Below are 18703 nucleotides of genomic sequence, written 5' to 3' on the forward strand. Positions count from 1 at the left end.
CATAACATTCCCGTCTCAGCGTTCTTCCTGGTTCTCTTTTTAAAATCTAGCTTAGTTGAACACCAATAATGAATTGTTGAGAAATGAAAAGAACAATGAAACAAGAAAACCGACAAATAATACATTTATTGTGGTTCGTTGGTCCAAAGGAGAACATGATATCTAGAATAAACAGTGCATACAGATGTTTTCCTCACATAAATGAATACAGTTAAATCTCACTCGACACACAACAATGTTTATGCGTGATGACACAGACATAAAGTGCTCATCCTCCTTGTCTAGGCCTATCAGCTCTGAACGATGCCAAGCGTTGATACATAATTCATTATTCCCTTTGGATGAGAGGGCCAGCAGAGGTGGGTTAGGGGGTCTGGAAATGCTTAAGAGCGGTTCTTCTTGAAGAAGCTGATGAGTCCATTGGTGGAGGAGTCGTGGGAATGAACTTCAGCGTCATCCTGCAGCTCGGGTTCGATTTTCTTGGCCAGCTGCTTGCCCAGCTCCACACTGAGAGGACAGAGAAGATGTGGTACTTCGATTCATCACTTTACACATTTAACCCATCAAAGTAGCAAATTCACATTCTGTCTAGTTTGCTTTACCGAATTAATAACTAGCTTGAGTTTTTTAAGAAAAATAAATGGTGTGACAACATTGAAAATGATGCTGAATTATTTTCTATTCACAAGCCCAATGGAAATATTATCGATGTAACACAAACATACAGTGTAAAGTAAGCGCATCAAAGCCATTTTAATGTTTCCATTAGTGCCACGATGTCAGTCGTTACATGCTTTGTTGAAGCCCTGATTTATGTTTACGTTACACATCTGTACTTGTTGGTACATCGGCCGGTCAAGAAATCAGCAAAGACTGTAAACTGGACTCACCCCCACTGGTCATAGCTGTTGATATCCCAAATCACGCCTTGCACAAAGATCTTGTGCTCATACATTGCTAAAACACATGAACAAATACAGCACATCACCAATGAGTGTCTCAGAAGCGAAGCTGCATCTACAAATCAATGTTTATTACTCACCAACCAATGCACCAAGCATAAAGGGTGAGAGCTTCTTGAAGATGATGGAGTTGCTTGGCTTGTTTCCTTGAAATACCTTAAAAATACCAGTGTATTATTGGTCATCCACTGCACAATGAATGCACATGCATTGATATAAACTCAACCTTCATGCTCCATTTCAATATGTGATGTCCCGTCCAATAAAATAGATCACATCTTTATAAATCCATATAGACAAGCAAATCCAAATACAATTTAATATATATATATATAATATATATAAAAAACAACAATATAATCATGTTACTGCACTGTTACAGTCACAACAATTGATGTAGATGATCTGCTGTTGCTTAACGTTTTCAATGCCAACTCAGGTGTGTATCCGTACGTATCCCACCTGGTGTGAACCCCTCTATTCTCTCACATTTATATCCATTTTAAAACTTTAAACAGACTTTAACAGAGGTGTACAGATACTTACTTTATGCGGCAAGAGCCTCTCCAGCGCATCTCCAGACGTCCCAGCAGCCTTGAGCTCTTTCTTGGCTTCATCAGAGGTCTTTCCTCTCATCAGAGCCTCGGTCTGAGCCAGGAAGTTTGCCATCAGGATCTAACAACAAGCACGGGAAATTCAGTAATCAACAGATCAGAAAAACTAAATGATATCTCACTAATATTGTTTGTAAGGCTATTGAAATGGCAATAATTGATGAGCCCTGATGTAACGTTTGGCTGAACGCAAGCTCAGATAACATCATAAGACGTACAAGAAGACGAGGAGGAAACTGGCAAACAAAACCTTGTGATGGAGGTTGTCTCTGATTGGATGCTGAGTCTGAGCTGGTATGAGGAAGTCAGCGGGAATCAAGCGAGTCCCTACAAAGCGTAAGAGATCAGACTTGAGCTATTCTGATAAACGCAACAGGCCAAACGTCCTAACTGAAGCTTGGGACGTAGTTCACTAGAGTTTTGAGGTGACTGACCCTGGTGAATGAGCTGGTAGAAAGCGTGCTGTCCGTTAGTACCCGGTTCCCCCCAGACGATTGGTCCGGTGTGGTAGTTCACACGGGTGCCAGACTTCGTGATGTATTTCCCGTTGGACTCCATGTCTCCCTGAGAAAGGAATTCACAGATCCATCAATACCTCGAAAGGCGAAACATTGTGATGTCATATCCTGATACGTGACATCATCACACTGACCTGCTGGAAGTACGCAGCGAAGCGGTGCATGTACTGGTCATAGGGCAGCAGGGCATGCGTCTCGGCCTGGAAGAAGTTGACATACCAGACGCCCAGCAGGGCCAGTATGACCGGAGCGTTCTGCTCCAGAGGAGCCGAGCGAAAGTGGTTGTCCTAGAATAGAATTATTATGAAAATCAACATGAAGGTTCAAATGAAACAAAATAAAATTATATATCAAAAATCTCATTTTGTTTAATGTTGAAATAGACAAAGATCGGCCATAGTAAAAAGTACTTGAGTATAAATGATTCAAATGTTACCAAAATGACTGTGCATTTTATCAATTGCGATTCATAACTTTTGTCTGTCTATCGCCATCTCTGATTGCAACATAAAATTGCTGGTTCCTTTTTACATAAAGTCAAAAGACATCAAACTAACATTTACCACAGAATTGTACCTGACAGCTCAAACTATAAATAATTATAAGTGTACCGTTCTGGATCAGGTTGAGGAGTTTACTGATCTACTTGCTCAATAACTGATATTTAACTGAAGGCTCACTTTTTATTTTTAAATATAAAAAGTTACGGTTTGCAGCTTTAAGTCAAATCACAATTCCCAACACATACAGTGACATACTATATTAACCATACTTACCATCCAATGAGCACCAGCAAGAAGCTGCTCGAAGTTGTCAAAACCTGCAGGACAATAAATGAATCCCATTAAAACTTTCGTTCGAGATACTTCACTAGCTTTCATTCCCACAGCTTTATTATTTCACACCTTATTCAACATATTCAAACCATAGTCCCTTTAAACCTTTTATTTGATTTAAAAATACATTTCCTATCAAAATGTGTCACATTATGAAATAAAATAGTTTGGCTTTAGAGTTGTTTTATGCCCTAAGTTTGTTTATCGCTCTGGCTATTATCTAATAATATATTGTTGAATAAAATATTTTATTTAACTTGTTAAAATTCATTTATATTATTATTATTTTATTGTATAATAATTGTAGAAATAAACGCTTTGTTGAATTGTTGTTTGTTTATTTTTTAAATAAACAATTTGTTTTAAAGAAAGCGTATGGAACATTGACATCTAGAGGTTGAGCTTGGTATCGCAGTCTAAATTCAAAATATTGGAGAGGCAAGTTTAGCCAAGTAGGTCTAACGGTTCTAACGTTTCTTTTGCATGTTATCAGAAATAATCTACAGGCACTCTATTATTTGCAGAAGTTAAATTACGTCCACAAATGCACAAAAGCGCAATAACGTTTGTTTTTTCTTTGAAACCGTCTATAGCACGGAGAATGCATGTCGGTTCCTAATGCAACACAAGTATACATTAACTGTGTAGCAATAAGAATTGTTTACAGAAAATTGACATCTAATAGATATTTGTTCATGCACTTGCATTGAATATTTTTATGGGACTGTTTGTAAAAAGCAGACATACCTATGTGCAGTGCAATGGACAAACCAATAGCCGACCACAGCGAGTAACGCCCGCCGACCCACTGAAACGTGAGCACTCGGCGTTAGAAAACCAGTCTGGGATTACAAGCAGCAATATGCAAATTCCACACGGCAAAGCGGTTAGATATTGATATGCATCCGATAAAAGTTCGTTGAATTTTAAGCCAATGAAAAGAAGGTTTGCTTGCTCATGCAAAAATCCACTTCTGCTGGAAATACTCACGTCCCAAAATTCAAACATGTTGTTGGTGTCGATACCAAAGTCTCTCACTTTCGGCTGGTAAAATAACAGAACACACAAATACGTTTATTAAAAATCGCTTCTAGATTTAAATCTCACATCAAATGCTGACAGACACGAGGATGTACTTACTGCGTTGGTAGAAAGAGCCACAAAATGTTTGGCCACAGCAGATTTCTACAAAATAGAATACAAAACTTATACAAAACTTCAAGTAAAGAAATAATTATTTTTGTCTGTATTTGCTGGTTTCAATATCTACATAGTAATTTATGTAGATTTTATATATACGATAGCAATGAATATATAGCAATATTTATATATACGATAGCAATCTTGGTTGGTGAGAAAAATTAATATAATAGTTATAAATAGTTGAAAAGCTCACATCATGAGCAGCCTGGAGGAACCATTCTCTGGCCGTCTCTGCGTTAGTGATGGTCTCCTGGGTGGTAAACGTCTGAACGAAACAAAGAAACATTCACTATTCACGCCTTTATCCAGTGAGTTTAATCCCAATTCCACAATACAGGACACATTCTCAGTCTCCTGTGAACATACATGACACTGCATGTCACATTAAAATGACAGTCTATGTGAGAAAGAATTGTCAAGTTTTATTTGACTTCCTTCAGTATGTCAGTACAGAGTCTAACCTTTGATGCAATAATGAAGAGAGTGGTCTCAGGATTTAACTGGGCGAGGGTCTTGGCCATGTGTGTTCCGTCGATGTTAGAGACGAACCACACGTTGGGTCCTCCTTTAGAGTACGGCTTCAGAGCTTCAGTCACCATGAGAGGGCCCTGATATAAACATCCATCCACATATTACAGAAGTTTAGCTGTAAATAACAAATGGAGGAATGAGCGCAGGATTTATTTACCAGATCTGATCCTCCAATGCCAATATTCACCACATCAGTGATGGATTTACCACTGAAGCCTTTCCACTCGCCACTGCGCACTTTCTGGAAACACACACACACACGCCACCATTTTATAGCGTACCTTTATAAGATATGCATTCTCTTTACCGTTTCAATGTCTTCTTATTCCAATATGCAGTAAAAAGTGAAATCGGAGAAGCAGAAGTGTTGATGTGAAAGCGAGGTTGGGGTTTCCCTCACATAGCAAAACGCCTTCATCTGCGCCAGAACTCTGTTCACATCGGGCATGGCGTCTTTTCCATCCACCATGATGGGAGTGTTTGAGCGGTTCCTCAGAGCGATGTGGAGAACAGCCCGACCCTACAGTGAAAAACACACTTCTTAACCTCAATAAATATATGCCGGCAATTAAATGATAGCGAGTAATGAAGAGGGAAATGCATTCATTTCTATAAATAGAAATCTGCAAATATGTAAGCGTTTTCATTTCATTCTTAGAAGGTAAACCTTCGTGCAAATAAGAGTTTGCTTGTATTAGACTGAATATTGAGTGGAAAGAAATAGTCTGTTTTCTGTTCTTTGATGAAATATTAAAGTGATAGTTCGGACATTCTGTCATCATTTTATCTCCCTCTTGTTGTTGTCCTTAATGGCTTTCATTCTTTCGCAGAACACAAAAGAAGATATTTTGTAGAAAGTTGATAAGCGAACAGCACTGGACCTCATCACTTCTATTGTATGGCAACCAAACTAATGCAAGGGAACGGGGCCAGTTTACAACATTTTTTGTCATACAGGTTTGAAGTGACACGAGGCTGAGTAAAGGATGACAGAATTTGCATTTTTGGTGACCTGTCACTTTATGACATTACCTCAGTAAAGTTGATCTTCTCTCCTGTAAACATCTTCTCTCTGGCTGCCTCGATGTCCAGTGATCGTGCCTGACCGTGACGACATGTTTAGTGAATTATTAGTGATTATACATACAACCTTGCATACTGTACAACATCATTACACTGTGCTCTGATTTTCATCATTGATCATGGTCTTCTCTGAAAAGAAGTAATATAGCATCTGGTTAAGTACTTCTAAGAGACGTCATGATGTCCAAGCGTATGTTACACACTATTGTGTCACTTCAGGGGTCAAGTTTTGACTGCATTCCCGAGGCAAATAATATATATTGTACAGGTTTTACAGTAATATAGTACACGTCTATTTAAAGGGGTCATATGACACGGCTAAATTGAATATTATCGCTTGTTTTAGATGTAATGCAATGTGCTTACACGATTTAAGGTTCAAAAACGCTGTATTTTCCACATACCGTGCATGCTTGTATCTCCTCTTTGCCCCGCCTCTGAAAAGCGACGTGTGCTATGATTGGCCAGTTAACCAGTGCGTAGTGATCGGTCGAATACTGCAAAATTGTGACGGAAATGTAACTCCTCTTACCATATTTGGAACATCAGATTCCAAAGCAATTCTACTGACAGATACGTTCGTCTTAGGCACGTATACATTTGGGCGGTCTGAGTCAAATCATACCATGAGCTGATGTAGATTTGTGGGGGTGTGGTTACACGGGGAATTTCAGTCATGTCTGGGTGAGCATTCGCTTTTAGATTGAATGCATCTTTTGTTCCGACACCTTATGACCTTATTATGTCAAATACATGCATTGGCAACTTCTAACACACCAAAGACACAGAAAAACACATATTTGTGCCATATGACCCCTTTAAATTCCCTTTTATGGAGATCGCCATTATATTGTTTTTTCCTGTCTACGGTCTATGACACCACACCCCAGTGGCTCATAAAGGGTCAACTGTGTGTTCTTCATGATCTCACTAACAGTGATTGGTCACATGACATTTAAAGCTCAGGTGATTGGCTCAAAATGCTTCAGTGGTTCCATAAGCAAATATATTAGCCGTTAATCTTTGCAGGCATTGGACACGAAACTTTGCAACTTAAAGAAAAGTGAATCGAAAATGAATCGTGATCTTCAATTTTGGCCAATATAATCAAGGTAAACGATTATTGTGCCACATTCCATTTAGCAAGGATCCTCTCTTTTCTTGTAGTGTAAATCCCTTTTCTTTACAGCAAAGTTTTTTTTGTTGTTTTAAAAGTTAATGAGGAATCGTGTTGAAAAACCGGGATCTCAATATTAGAGAAAATAATCACGATTATGATTTTTGTCATAATCGAGAAGCCCTAAATAATACCACAACTTTAAAAGATGATTGGTTGTTTTCATCCCAGCACCGGGTCAAAATGGAACAAACCCAGACATTCGGTTACATTAACACAATAAACGTTTAGATCGGATTCAACATTCTGGCTTGAAAGAATCAAAGATATGTTAATTTACAACACATCAGCTGGGTTGGTTCCTTTTTGACCATTCTGTGAATTGCATATTGGAGCGCTTCTTTGGCACTTTACACCAATGGCAGACACACATATACACACAAGGGCTTCTGGGAAAGATTCAAAGTGGCGCTAAATCGAAGACTAATATATACAGTCGACTGAGCTAAATGACCACCGAGAAGTTTTAAACCTATACTTCCGTGCATTTGAACATATTTATAGTGGCATAAATGTCAACATTGGTTTACAGTATAAAGAAGAAAGATCGCAGACAATACCATGTCAAAGAGCATGTCCATAATTTCTTTATTGATGAGATTCTTGGAGTAATCCAGCAGGACATCTCCATCATCTGTCTCCAGCTTTAAACTGATAAAAAGGTACATTGTCACTTTAAATCACATATGATCATTGAATAAACTGAAATGAACGTCCGTCGTTTCAGAACATGAGCCAGCTGTCATTAACTCCGCGCGTGACGTCAAAGGCATTTAATCCGCACCTATTAAAACAGCATGTCGCGTCTTTGACGTCACAGCCGTTTACTTGATTTATTCACAATATGTGCACAGACGCATTTTATCGCAACTTTGTTTATATTGTAATAACGTAATACAGGGGGGAAGCGCGCGCGCACACACACGTTCTGCAGTCGGTGGGTGTGCTGAGACGCACGTACAACATGCTGCGGTGACGCCCACTGCTGGACATTATATATAAACGTTCATCTCCATGAGAAAAACACACGAGCTCTTGCTATAAAGCTTTATGAATACTAAATACATAACATTCATATTCATTCATTCATTCGACACACGTCCAGAATCTAGTGCATCACTACAGGAGCCAAATGTAATGACTGTTATTAAATATAGTTGTATGACAGCAGTATGTAGTAAAGTGACGCACCGCATAAACTGGATGACAGTTTTTATGAAACTACATCATATTAAAAGGTTAACTTAAACAATTCAATGGTTCATAAAGTGCGTTAATGACGCAGATAACACTCGTAATCGATACAATGGCCTTTAGCGTGCAGATGTATATTAGATTAGAGATAAAGCTTTAAAGCTCGAGCAGCTCGAGCTCACTGGCCTCATGTTGCAATAACCTTCCGACCTCAATGTGGAAATCAAACTGAAACTTGCAGTTGACCTTCGCGTATCGTCCATTTATACTGTATACAGTTTGTCGCGGTGTTACGCGTGTCAAATGAAAGGTTTTCTAACCACAAATCGCGTTACGTACACGACACCGGCTTACGCAGGCCTGAAGGCAAAGCCTCCATGACTTCAGATACAAACACACGTGTTGTTGACAGGTCTGGTGCGATCTAATGTCATTGTAAGGCTGACACGGACTTGAGCGCGATTGATGTGACGTGTTTTTCACCTGAACTTGTTGAATCTGTCCTGATCCGCCTCGAACATCTGCCTCATGTTCAGGTTTCCAGCGCTGGATTTGTACCATTGTTCCAGTTTGAGATAGTTTGGATCGCTGGTGAGACCCATGATGAAAAGATCGAAGTGTTCTGCGGTCCAAAGCTGCTGAAGTGAATAACAGCCGATCTGCGGTCAAACAGTGCGTAGAGGAGCGTGAGGAGGAAGTGCGATGACGAGCCCCGCGCGGCCCCGCCCACCGCACGACTGCCGTTCGATCACGCCCACTCTCCGACAAGATGGCACAAAACTAAACGAGCACCAGATGCGAGTCAAATCAAAATTAAACAAATAAAATACATCCTACTTTTTATATTCTACTTATTCTACGAAACCATGGAATCAGGTGTAATATATTTCCAGAGGCTGGTAACAGCATACAATGTTAGTATTAATAGTGGTCATATATAAGATTTTCTTTTTGTATAAGGTTGTTACAATATTTGACATTTAAAAATATATAATAATTATTACATACAGAAACAATCATCATCCAACTCACTCCAAAAGGCTGAAGAAACCTCAAATACGGAAAGGTTATCATTTTATAGGTCTGTGTTTTGGTAAAGCATTTTGAGAACTACTTAAAAAATGTATACCAAATAAAAATATATATATTGTTGCCATTTGCATTTATTTGCAGAAAATGAAAAACAACAGCAAAAAAAATACCTTTTCAGACCTCAGACATGGCAAAGAACTAAAGTTCATATTCACTTTTAAGCAATTCAACAGTAATATTTGTACATATTTAGGAAAAGGTAAACAATTTCTTTTAATGTGGTAATCAATGTTGGATGACTTTGTTACTCCGGAGAATTGATTTGGTTGAAATACAACAGATAGTAAAGTGAAATAGCCACAATGCTTCTAGAAATGCGGACTCAATGAACATTTGAAGTGGTCACTTTTTTTGTGACTGTAGGCATTTAGAATAAAAACGTAATTTTATCATTTATATTTGTTAGATAAATACTACAAATGTTATCATTAATAATACAATCCAACCTGTTTAAGTAAGAACCAATATTTAATAAGATTATCTGGGGCGGTCACTGTAGAACCAAACTGTGTTAATGTCATTTTAATCAGGTCACTCAACACCATGATTATTTTAAACCAACTCCATTAATACAAAAGATCATCAATTTAAACTACTTCCACTTCACGTGATGGGTCTCCAGATTTAATTTAGGCAGATTGAAATACAGCAAAATGTGTATTACTGAAACACAGCATCTATTACTAAATCCGAATAGAAGAGTAGGTCAAGCACAAAATATTTCAGATAAAAGACAATCTCACAGGTTTTTAGATACCAAGCACTTTAATATGTATAATAATTTTGAATCAAAGTTTATTGTATAATCAACCTTCCCAAATTTGCCAACAGTTAAGAAACAAAAAACATTGTTGAGATGCCCACGACAACACCCAAGACAAACTGGGAAAAGAAAAAGATGAGACCCAACATACAAAGACATTATGTGCACTGTATACACAAAGGAGCATGAGTTCATCACATCAACATGCTATTGCAGTCAGTGATCTCACAAGCCTTTACCTAGAAGATCTACACCGGAAACTAAATATCCTAAAAACAGCTGCTAGATAAGAGGGACAAGCTAAAGTAAACAGCCGTCTGTATTATAGTGGACAACACATTGGTCTTATTCACGGGAGAAGCAGTGCTACTGATCAGGTTCTTTAACATCTCGTACAAATACATCAAACATAGCAGAGAGTTGCAAGGTTCATCCCAGCTCGGTGTGAACACTGAAAGACTGAGTTTGAAACAAGTTGTTGTCCTATTGCAAGAAAGATGTTACGTAGAAGGTCCACTCAGATGTTCTATGATAGCCGAACAAGACATGATAAAAGCTAAAGAATCCATATATCAGAGTAACTGCAACATAGATTTCCATAGTCACACAAAGTAGCATTATTTTCTTAGTAAATTATTAACTCATAAGCAAATGTCTGCTAAAAAAAGTGCTACATATATCAAAGTGTACCCCATAAACCCATAAATTCATATAATGTATAAACCTGATCACTGAGGTCACTTTGCATAGGTGGGACCCTTTCATGTTATTTAGGTCTAATCCGTGCTCTCCCAAACTTGAAAATTGTCCTTCAAACGTAGCATAGTTTTCTTTTTCCATTTTATGTAAAACAATCTTTCAGGAACTTTGTTGCAATACTGACACTTGCCTACAACTATCCGTAACAACAGCTTGACAAATCTTAAGATAAACTTCAGACCTCGCACAAGAAATTATAACATTTACGTTTCAAAACAGCTGGGGATAATGAATGAAACTAGAAATTTGAAAATACATTTGAGTAGAAAATTATGGAACGGTACTAATTTTAACTGCCATCAAAGTAGCCTTTTGCTGTTCTGTAAATACGCTGCAAGATACTTTTCAAATCCCTTCGATAAGCATGGGGAAAAACAGAGAAATCATAACAATCTAAATCAGAGAGAAATATACTAAAGTAAACAATGAAAAAAATTGCATTTGTTTCACTTCATAAGAGATTTACATCCAGGTTTCAAGCAGCTGAACCCCAGTGCTGGTGACAGATTTATACACGCATACATTATATCATTCTCCTTGAAACGTGTGAGCCATAATGTATTTTCCAAACAAACCAGGTCTTCAGAATCCACCTGCGGTGATCACTACGCAGCAACTTTGTTATCCTTCTAAAAAACAAATAGGGAAAATTAATTTTGTGAAATAAAACGCAATACTGATGTAAATTCTATTCATAAAGAATGCCACATATTTTTAATACGATTGATATAAGTCATAAGAAGCCACTTTGACTCATTCATTACCCTGTAGTCAAACTCCGCAAATTCTCTTCCTCCTTGACTTCCTCTGAATCCTCTGAACCCACCACCATAAGACCCGTACGACCCACGGCCTGCCCCGCGACTCCGGCCCCCTCTGAATCCCATGCCTCCGCGACCTCTGTAGCCACCTCGAGCCCGTCGAAACGGGATACCGAATGTCTCAGAGTTCATCCGCCGCTCCTCCGCCCATGTCTGCCTCCTTTCACTGAGATACATAGACGAAAACAACATCAGATTTATTCAGATAATTAAGGAGCTGAATGCATATACAGTTTATGCACAAGCAACCAAGTGCAACAACAAATGTATTGCTGTACAGTAGTTTGCTCGGCTGTATCGTATTGTACTCACCGGGGAAAACCTGACCCTCCAGACCTTTCGGCTGCCTTCCTGTTTTAAACCAATAAAAAAATAATGAATTTATTTATGAAAGAAGTCATTTATGTAGTGTCTAATTTCTAAAAGTGTGATTTGCAAAGATGCTGAAGTTGCATAAATGTAATAGTTGCATAAAGGTTGAAGTATTAATATGAAATACTTTTAACCACACCCTTACGCACATGTAGCTGGTCTAAAGTGTAAGAGTTTGTGGCTACAATAGCAATATATAATACTAATGTAACTAACGTTTATGCAACGTTGCGTTTTATTAAAATAATTTTCAGTGAAAGTCACCGTTATTCAACAAAAGCCATCCAATGAGATAAATATGCATTGAACCCAGATCACTGCTTTATGGGTTTATACTGAATGTGATCTGACCTCATGTCGTCACAGGAGATGTTGTCAAAGAAGGATTTGGATTTGTCGTAGTAACAGTTTGTTCTGAGGGGATCTTCTTCATCCACGTTCCCTTCACTGTTCTGAGTGTCCACTCCAGAATCGCCCTTCTCCTCGCCATTCAACCCTTTCTCAGACTTCTCATCTGCACACACATTTATAAAACTTTACCCAAGAGTCATTTCCGGTCCTCCAACCTGGACAGTTGATATATAGAACAGCAATCAAACTCTGATGAACATGTGATTTATTTCATAACCTGTTCCCACCTTTCAGTTTGAGTTTACTCTGGAACTCCTTGTCAATCTCCTCTTTATTAAACTGAGCATTAGCGCTCTCAAAGTCAAAGTCTTTCTCAAACTTCATTGGTTCTTCTCTCCTGATGGGGTAGCGTCCTCTGCCACGATGACCTCCGGCATGAGCTCGCCGAGGCGCAGGAGGACCAGGGGCTAAAGAGAACGACAACAAAAACGATCCATTCATTAAAATATAATAGTCAAAAACATAGTGCTTGCAATATAAGTGGCATTTAAAGAAGAAAATGTTGCGATTCGTAAATCTGTTTAGTACATGCTTCTCAACTTCATAGCATTGCTTTAAGCGACAGCCCATCTTATGTGAACACTCACTCCAAAACAAGGACATTCTTGTAATAATAGAAAGTGTGTCCTGGATATTTCTCAACCATTAGCTTGTTTTATCACATGGGAATTTTTTTCAACATCTCAAAGATGGGGAAACATGCCATTTCATGCATTCGGACTTCATTACGCTGTTAAACGTGCTGGCTTCTCATGCTTAACATGGTCAACTTTAAAAAAAAGGAGTTTAACATATGATTTAGTATTTCTGTGCTTGATACTATCCCAAAGCACTCCAACTTGTTATGGAAAGTTTTTTTGGATCCCCGTTTTGTAAAATACCTATTCCCTTTATTGGCCATTCTACCGGAAACGCACACCCACGCATCATCCATCGTGCGAAAGAACACGCCCATGTGTCAACCAGCCAGCGTGTCTCATGTGAGAGAGCACGCCCATCAATGCCGCTTCACTCGGCTGATGGAAGTTGAGGCGTGTTTGTTTGCTCACTGCATTTCAGTGATGGATGTTATATAAACGGTGGATATAACACTGGATTTTCAGAAAGTGATAGATGGCGCGGCCCCGGCGCTAAAAGATGCTGGACATGAACTGTATCTTGCCAACATAATAACTATGGTGAGCATTCAAATGAACTGAAATAAAAGTCAATCAAAGAACAAATAAGTTATAAGTTATAGAATTATAATGGGAGATTGTTACCGTAAAATAAAATTATTAAATCTGTGAAATCGATTTTTGGTCAGCCCTTACTATAAATCTATAAAATATTACTACAACTATTGTTTTATGGAATGAAATGTGCTCTTCACCGGTTTTATGAGGTTTTGCACCCTTTTAAAAGTTGCACTTTATAAAAGGGGCTCAGGCTCTTAAAAGAATTGCTCAGCCATAAATTAGTTAATTGTTTACTTACGACCCTCAAGCCATACTGGATTGGAAATCTTTTCTTTTGTCATTCATTTGGGATGACATGAGAATGAGTAGAATTTAATTTTCTGGGTGAACTGTTCTTCTAACAGTTACTATACATATGAGAAACACAGATGGCTGCGGGTCTCACAGGAATCATGCAATTGTAGCATCTAACAGCAGAGCAGAGCAGAACTGCAGCTGCGCATTGACTACAGCAGATGTGATTTAACCTGCGGGACATTTAGACGCGTCTCTGTTTCCACCACTGGGCTGACTGGACTCTGGAGTGCTTGGTTTGGGGCCATCGGTATCTAAGAGAGTACAGCGCTTTAGGGCCTTTGATTGTACTTCATTGAACCTGTTTTGCCAGTTCTAATAATAGCGAATGATGTCAGATGTATTAATTGGCAGTATTGTTTAAGAGAAGGAGGATAAAGAGGTCTAAAATTCCTTAAAAGTAGATAATGAATAGCTTCTGTCAAGTAGGTAGTGAGTAGGTGTCAATTTATATTTCAATATAAAGTGTTGCTTTATATCATTCATGCAAGACCACGCCACAAGTGATCACAGGAGATACATTTACAACCACATCTAAAGACCCCTAATAAACCCTAAAAACGTTGAACGTGCAAGTGAGTGTGTGCGGTCTCCCGTCTGATTCTCACCCCTCCGTTGCTCCAAGAGGTCGACAGGTTTCTGCGTGTTAGTGGAAGCAGGGCGAGTTGACACGGGGCTCTTGCGGCCCACTGGTGAGGGTGCAGTGGTGGTGGCTGCAGGGGCGGCAGGTTCCACAGGAGGGGTCTTTCGCAGGAGGTCCACATCTGGGCTGGTGTGACCTGCACAAACGCAACGGTGAATGATTTAAAACCTGCAAGATTGACAGCGATGCCAATTGACCGTGCACAGAGAGATGCAGACACCCTGAAGTGAGAAGATCAGCACCGTTAGAAGACAAAATCACAGGTTCAACTCGATTATCACCTTTAAAACCCCTCATAAACAGTGAACACATGCAGAAATTCATCACATGTAAAACCCATTCAGTCCACGTTCACACTGCACATGAACTCCACTTTTGGTGTATTGTGTAATCGCAGTCTGTAAACATTCTACAGCTCAATTCACTCACGATTAATTCAGGGAATGACACCAGAATTTTCATTAAAGATGAAATACACACAATAACTTCACTCAAGCACTTCCAAAACAGTGTGAACGTGGCCAATAAGTTAGTTGTAGTAATCAGAAATGACAGCATTTAAAGTAAGTGTGAGAAATGTTTGAAGTGCGGCACAAGTCACCATCACTGTTAGGATCTTCACTTGTGAACTTTAAATATTAAAGGTCCAGTCAGTGAAATCTAGTGGCAAAGTTGTGAATTGCAACCAACAACTGACTCCACCCCTCCCCTCCCGTTCTAAACACTACAACAGCTGACAGAACATGGCAAATTTTATGCAAGGTGGCAAGGGGTGAATGTAGATAGAGATAGTATTCTAAGGTAATAAAAACATAACGCTTCATTGTGTAAGCTCTTTATACACCTCTGAAGACATAGTTATATATATTAAATTGTATTTATGTAAATAGATCCTACAATAAATTACACACTGGACCTTTAAGTGTTACATGGTTCATTTTATGATTAATAGCTGGTGAGATAAACCCCAAATCATTATTTGTTTTCAGCCTTTGATAGGCGTTTACCTTCCTTACCGAATGCACTGGTGAAAGCAGTGCCCTGAGACAGAGCTGCCATCATGCTCATGTCACTACCAAACAAGCCCATTGAACTTCCTGTGAGGAGAGGAAGAGCAGTCGCACACATCAGATGTGCCATATCAGCATCCATCAATATGGCAGTGCTCCAGACTCAATTGTTTACTTGGAGCACTCTTGCCCCTGACTGAATTTTTTAGGAGCGCAAGCAAACAATTTAGGGACACATCTTGAATCAACTTTTATTTTCCCCCAAATAACTGTATAACTGATACTGACAAGTTACTCGAGGACCGCAGATTTGATTCTGCTTATTTAAAGAGACAGAATCCACTGAGAAACTTTGTTATTGATTGGTGCTAAATAAAGATCAGAATTTATTTGACAACAGAAATTGTGTTTGTCAAAAATTATATTTAATTGTTAACAGTGTTATGGTGGATTCACACCATACCAGTTCAAGGGAAACATGCGGCAAGCGGAAAAACGCGGGCCGCTAAGTTGGCCGAGCGGAGGCTCGTCGATGCAACTATCTATTGACTATCACACACAGCCTGCACTGGTGGCGGGTCGCGTCCTACTCCTCTTTCCACATGAAATAACAAGCGCGAGTACTTACGAAAAATGCTTGCGCAGTCCCTGAAAACTGGTCAATAAATTCTATGATTTAGTCGCAGTCCTGTATGGGCTTCAAAAGCCCGTCCGATCTGGCACCCCCACGAAGAATAATGCGAGATGGACTCAACCCTACAAGGTTGGTTTAAGAAGTGCGTCGTAAGCAACGATAAACTGATGGAACAAATTAAAAGGACTATTCAAATTATTGTCTTCAGTCTTAATGTAAAATGAAACAAGTGAAATATTACACATGGTGCATGACATTGTGATATGACAAGTGTGACCCAGACGCTGAGGCCTGCAAACTATTGCTTGCATCTAGAGCGCTCGAAAAGCAAAGATCATGTCTAAAGGGACACTTACCAACTCCTACAGCCCCAAACTGTGATGAGACCAATGGACTGTGGTCGAATCGACTGTAGGCAGTGACGGGTGGCTGGTTGAAGAGCCCGTATGAGTTTCCCGACTGGAAGGATGGCGGCGCGGCGGAAGATCCCAAAGAAGACTGAGAGAGCAGAAAATCAAAGGTCGTGACCATGTCCTTTATAACCAGCTGAATCTATCTACACCACCAAACAAGATCTGGTCTTCAATTTTTTGTAACACGCCATATATGCAATTGGTCTGCTTAAAAGTCTGGCATAAGCTCTAAAGTACCCAAAAGTGTACCTAGCAGTAGTTTTGTGTACCTGAACAATGGCAGGGTCCTGGGGTAGAGAGGATGGTGGTTTGGGAGGTTCACACACCGTCAGATCTTTGATGTCACTACCTCTGAAAATGATGTACTCAAAGATCTCATCCCTGGGTGCGATGGGTCGGTCTGTGGGGCGGTCCTCGGTGCCAAAGGAGCGCACTACAAGGTTTAAGGACACAAATACAACATCTAACATGAATCTTACATTTCCCAACTTACTTTTCAACGTTCAGTTGTGGTTAGCCAAGAAAACGGCAAAACAAACTAATTATACACCAAACTAAATAAAATGTTATACTAAAATGCTAATATTTATTGTCAAACTGATAAACAGTATATATATATATATGATCTCGTATTACTATATCACGGTTAAACCGTTTTATAATTTCACCGTAGCAAAAACATGTGTTGGCAGAAGCTTTGTGTGGTATCTGTGTTGAATACGACGGCCATTTTTATTTGTTTTCTTATTGTACCGATTCAGTAAACTACATCACAATAGCGACGAAACCAGCTGAATAATAAACAAATAAAATTCTTTTACATGAAAAGAGTCAAGGAAACGGATTTCAGCGTTTGAACGATGTTCTCTGACGTGACTAAGACCCGCACGCGCACACGATGCCCAAACACTGTTTTAGGGGATTTGGTGCGTAAGTAACAGCAATAAGTAACAACGACAAACTAATAACAGTAAATAAAGCAGTAATGGCTCATACTCATGTTTCAAGCTCAGTGAGGGTGTGTGTTATATTTAAAGTGCATTTTCAGACCTTTGGCGAGCGCCACAGTTGAGTTCTCGGTGTCGATAGTGTATAGGATGCCTTCATATCTGATCTCCGCTTTACTGGTCAAACTGATCTTACTGCCGATATACGGCGTGCCTCCGCTCATTCTCACGATTAAACGTCGACACAAACTCAGAGAAAGACAAATGTGCACTTCAGCGTAAACAAACCGCTACGAATTTCTGCTAAAGCAATATGGCCGCACGCATTTTCAGTCCAATGCGCGGAAGTGACGTTATTACAGAAGACAAATGGCGGTAGCGCGACTGTGACAAAGCAAAAGTCCTGCTTTCATGTATTTTTCTATTTTATTTTGTTCTATTCAACGAATCAGAGCATAAAACCACAAAAATCTCACTTCTCAACAGTTTTCATTTTTAAATGATATCGTTAACAACCTTGGAAATACTATACTGTAAGTGTTAGTACGTTTTTTTCTGTCTCCATGTGCTAATAACTAGTTTTGATGACTCTCAGTTTAGGTAAAACAAATGAATGACATAATCCAATGTATTAAGTTAAATTGAGTTCATTACAAATAATTGCAATTATTAAAAATGATAGAAAACCCCAAATAAAGATTTTGTTTATAACAGTATTGTGAAAATGTCTGTATACGTCCTACTTTAAACCATTATACAGTACTTTACAAAAAGTTGCTTTAGACATCCACAGTGGGCCTCATTCATGAAACACGAGCAGAACCAATTTTAGTGTAAATCCTTCGTAAAGTCATTCAAACATACATTTTCGAAAATGTTCGTATTTGCATATCACGTATGTAAAACCGCACTTAACGTTCTGTATTCTTTTAGAAAAATTGATGGCATGCATTTTGATGCAATATGTATCATAATGATATTTCGCGAGTTCTTTGACCTGAAAGTAAAATCATTTTTACTTTCTAACTTTGGGTAAAACGCAGAGCTCATCGCTGTACTTTTTTTACACAGCCGTCCAATCACAGTGGAGAAGAGGCGGGACAAACACTACATCGACTATCATACACAACAATGGAAAAGTTAATATTAATGGTTACTGCGAAATAAGATACAAGCAACTGTAACTGA

The 18703-nt window shown here is 39.0% G+C and overlaps 2 protein-coding genes across 3 annotated transcripts; both read right to left on the reverse strand.

Moving 5' to 3' along the window:
• Nucleotides 1-111: 111 nt before the first annotated feature.
• gpia (glucose-6-phosphate isomerase a) lies at nt 112-8874 on the reverse strand. Its single transcript, XM_079449874.1, has 18 exons — nt 8602-8874; nt 7485-7575; nt 5697-5765; nt 5065-5184; nt 4822-4905; nt 4595-4741; nt 4327-4398; nt 4071-4115; nt 3921-3974; nt 3678-3738; nt 2871-2914; nt 2229-2381; nt 2011-2140; nt 1827-1903; nt 1509-1637; nt 1043-1118; nt 891-957; nt 112-507 (listed from the first exon to the last, which is right to left on the reverse strand). The coding sequence occupies exons 1-18, from the start codon at nt 8718-8720 to the stop codon at nt 384-386; spliced, it is 1662 nt and encodes a 553-aa protein (XP_079306000.1). The 5' UTR covers nt 8721-8874; the 3' UTR covers nt 112-383.
• Nucleotides 8875-9262: 388 nt separating this feature from the next.
• Nucleotides 9263-17897, reverse strand: lsm14aa (LSM14A mRNA processing body assembly factor a). Of its 2 annotated transcripts, XM_079450284.1 has the most exons (10): nt 17619-17897; nt 16838-17001; nt 16512-16653; nt 15528-15608; nt 14477-14647; nt 12564-12743; nt 12277-12439; nt 11866-11904; nt 11497-11719; nt 9263-11361 (listed from the first exon to the last, which is right to left on the reverse strand). In XM_079450284.1, exons 1-10 carry the CDS (start codon nt 17737-17739, stop codon nt 11338-11340), a joined length of 1308 nt encoding a protein of 435 aa, XP_079306410.1. In that variant the 5' UTR covers nt 17740-17897; the 3' UTR covers nt 9263-11337. The 2 variants fall into 2 exon arrangements, with proteins under 2 accessions (XP_079306410.1, XP_079306411.1); XM_079450285.1 differs by lacking the exon at nt 15528-15608 and having other exon boundaries at nt 17619-17862.
• Nucleotides 17898-18703: the final 806 nt, after the last annotated feature.

Source organism: Barbatula barbatula (genome assembly GCF_947034865.1).
Source record: "Barbatula barbatula genome assembly, chromosome: 25".
NCBI classification, from domain to species: domain Eukaryota; kingdom Metazoa; phylum Chordata; class Actinopteri; order Cypriniformes; family Nemacheilidae; genus Barbatula; species Barbatula barbatula.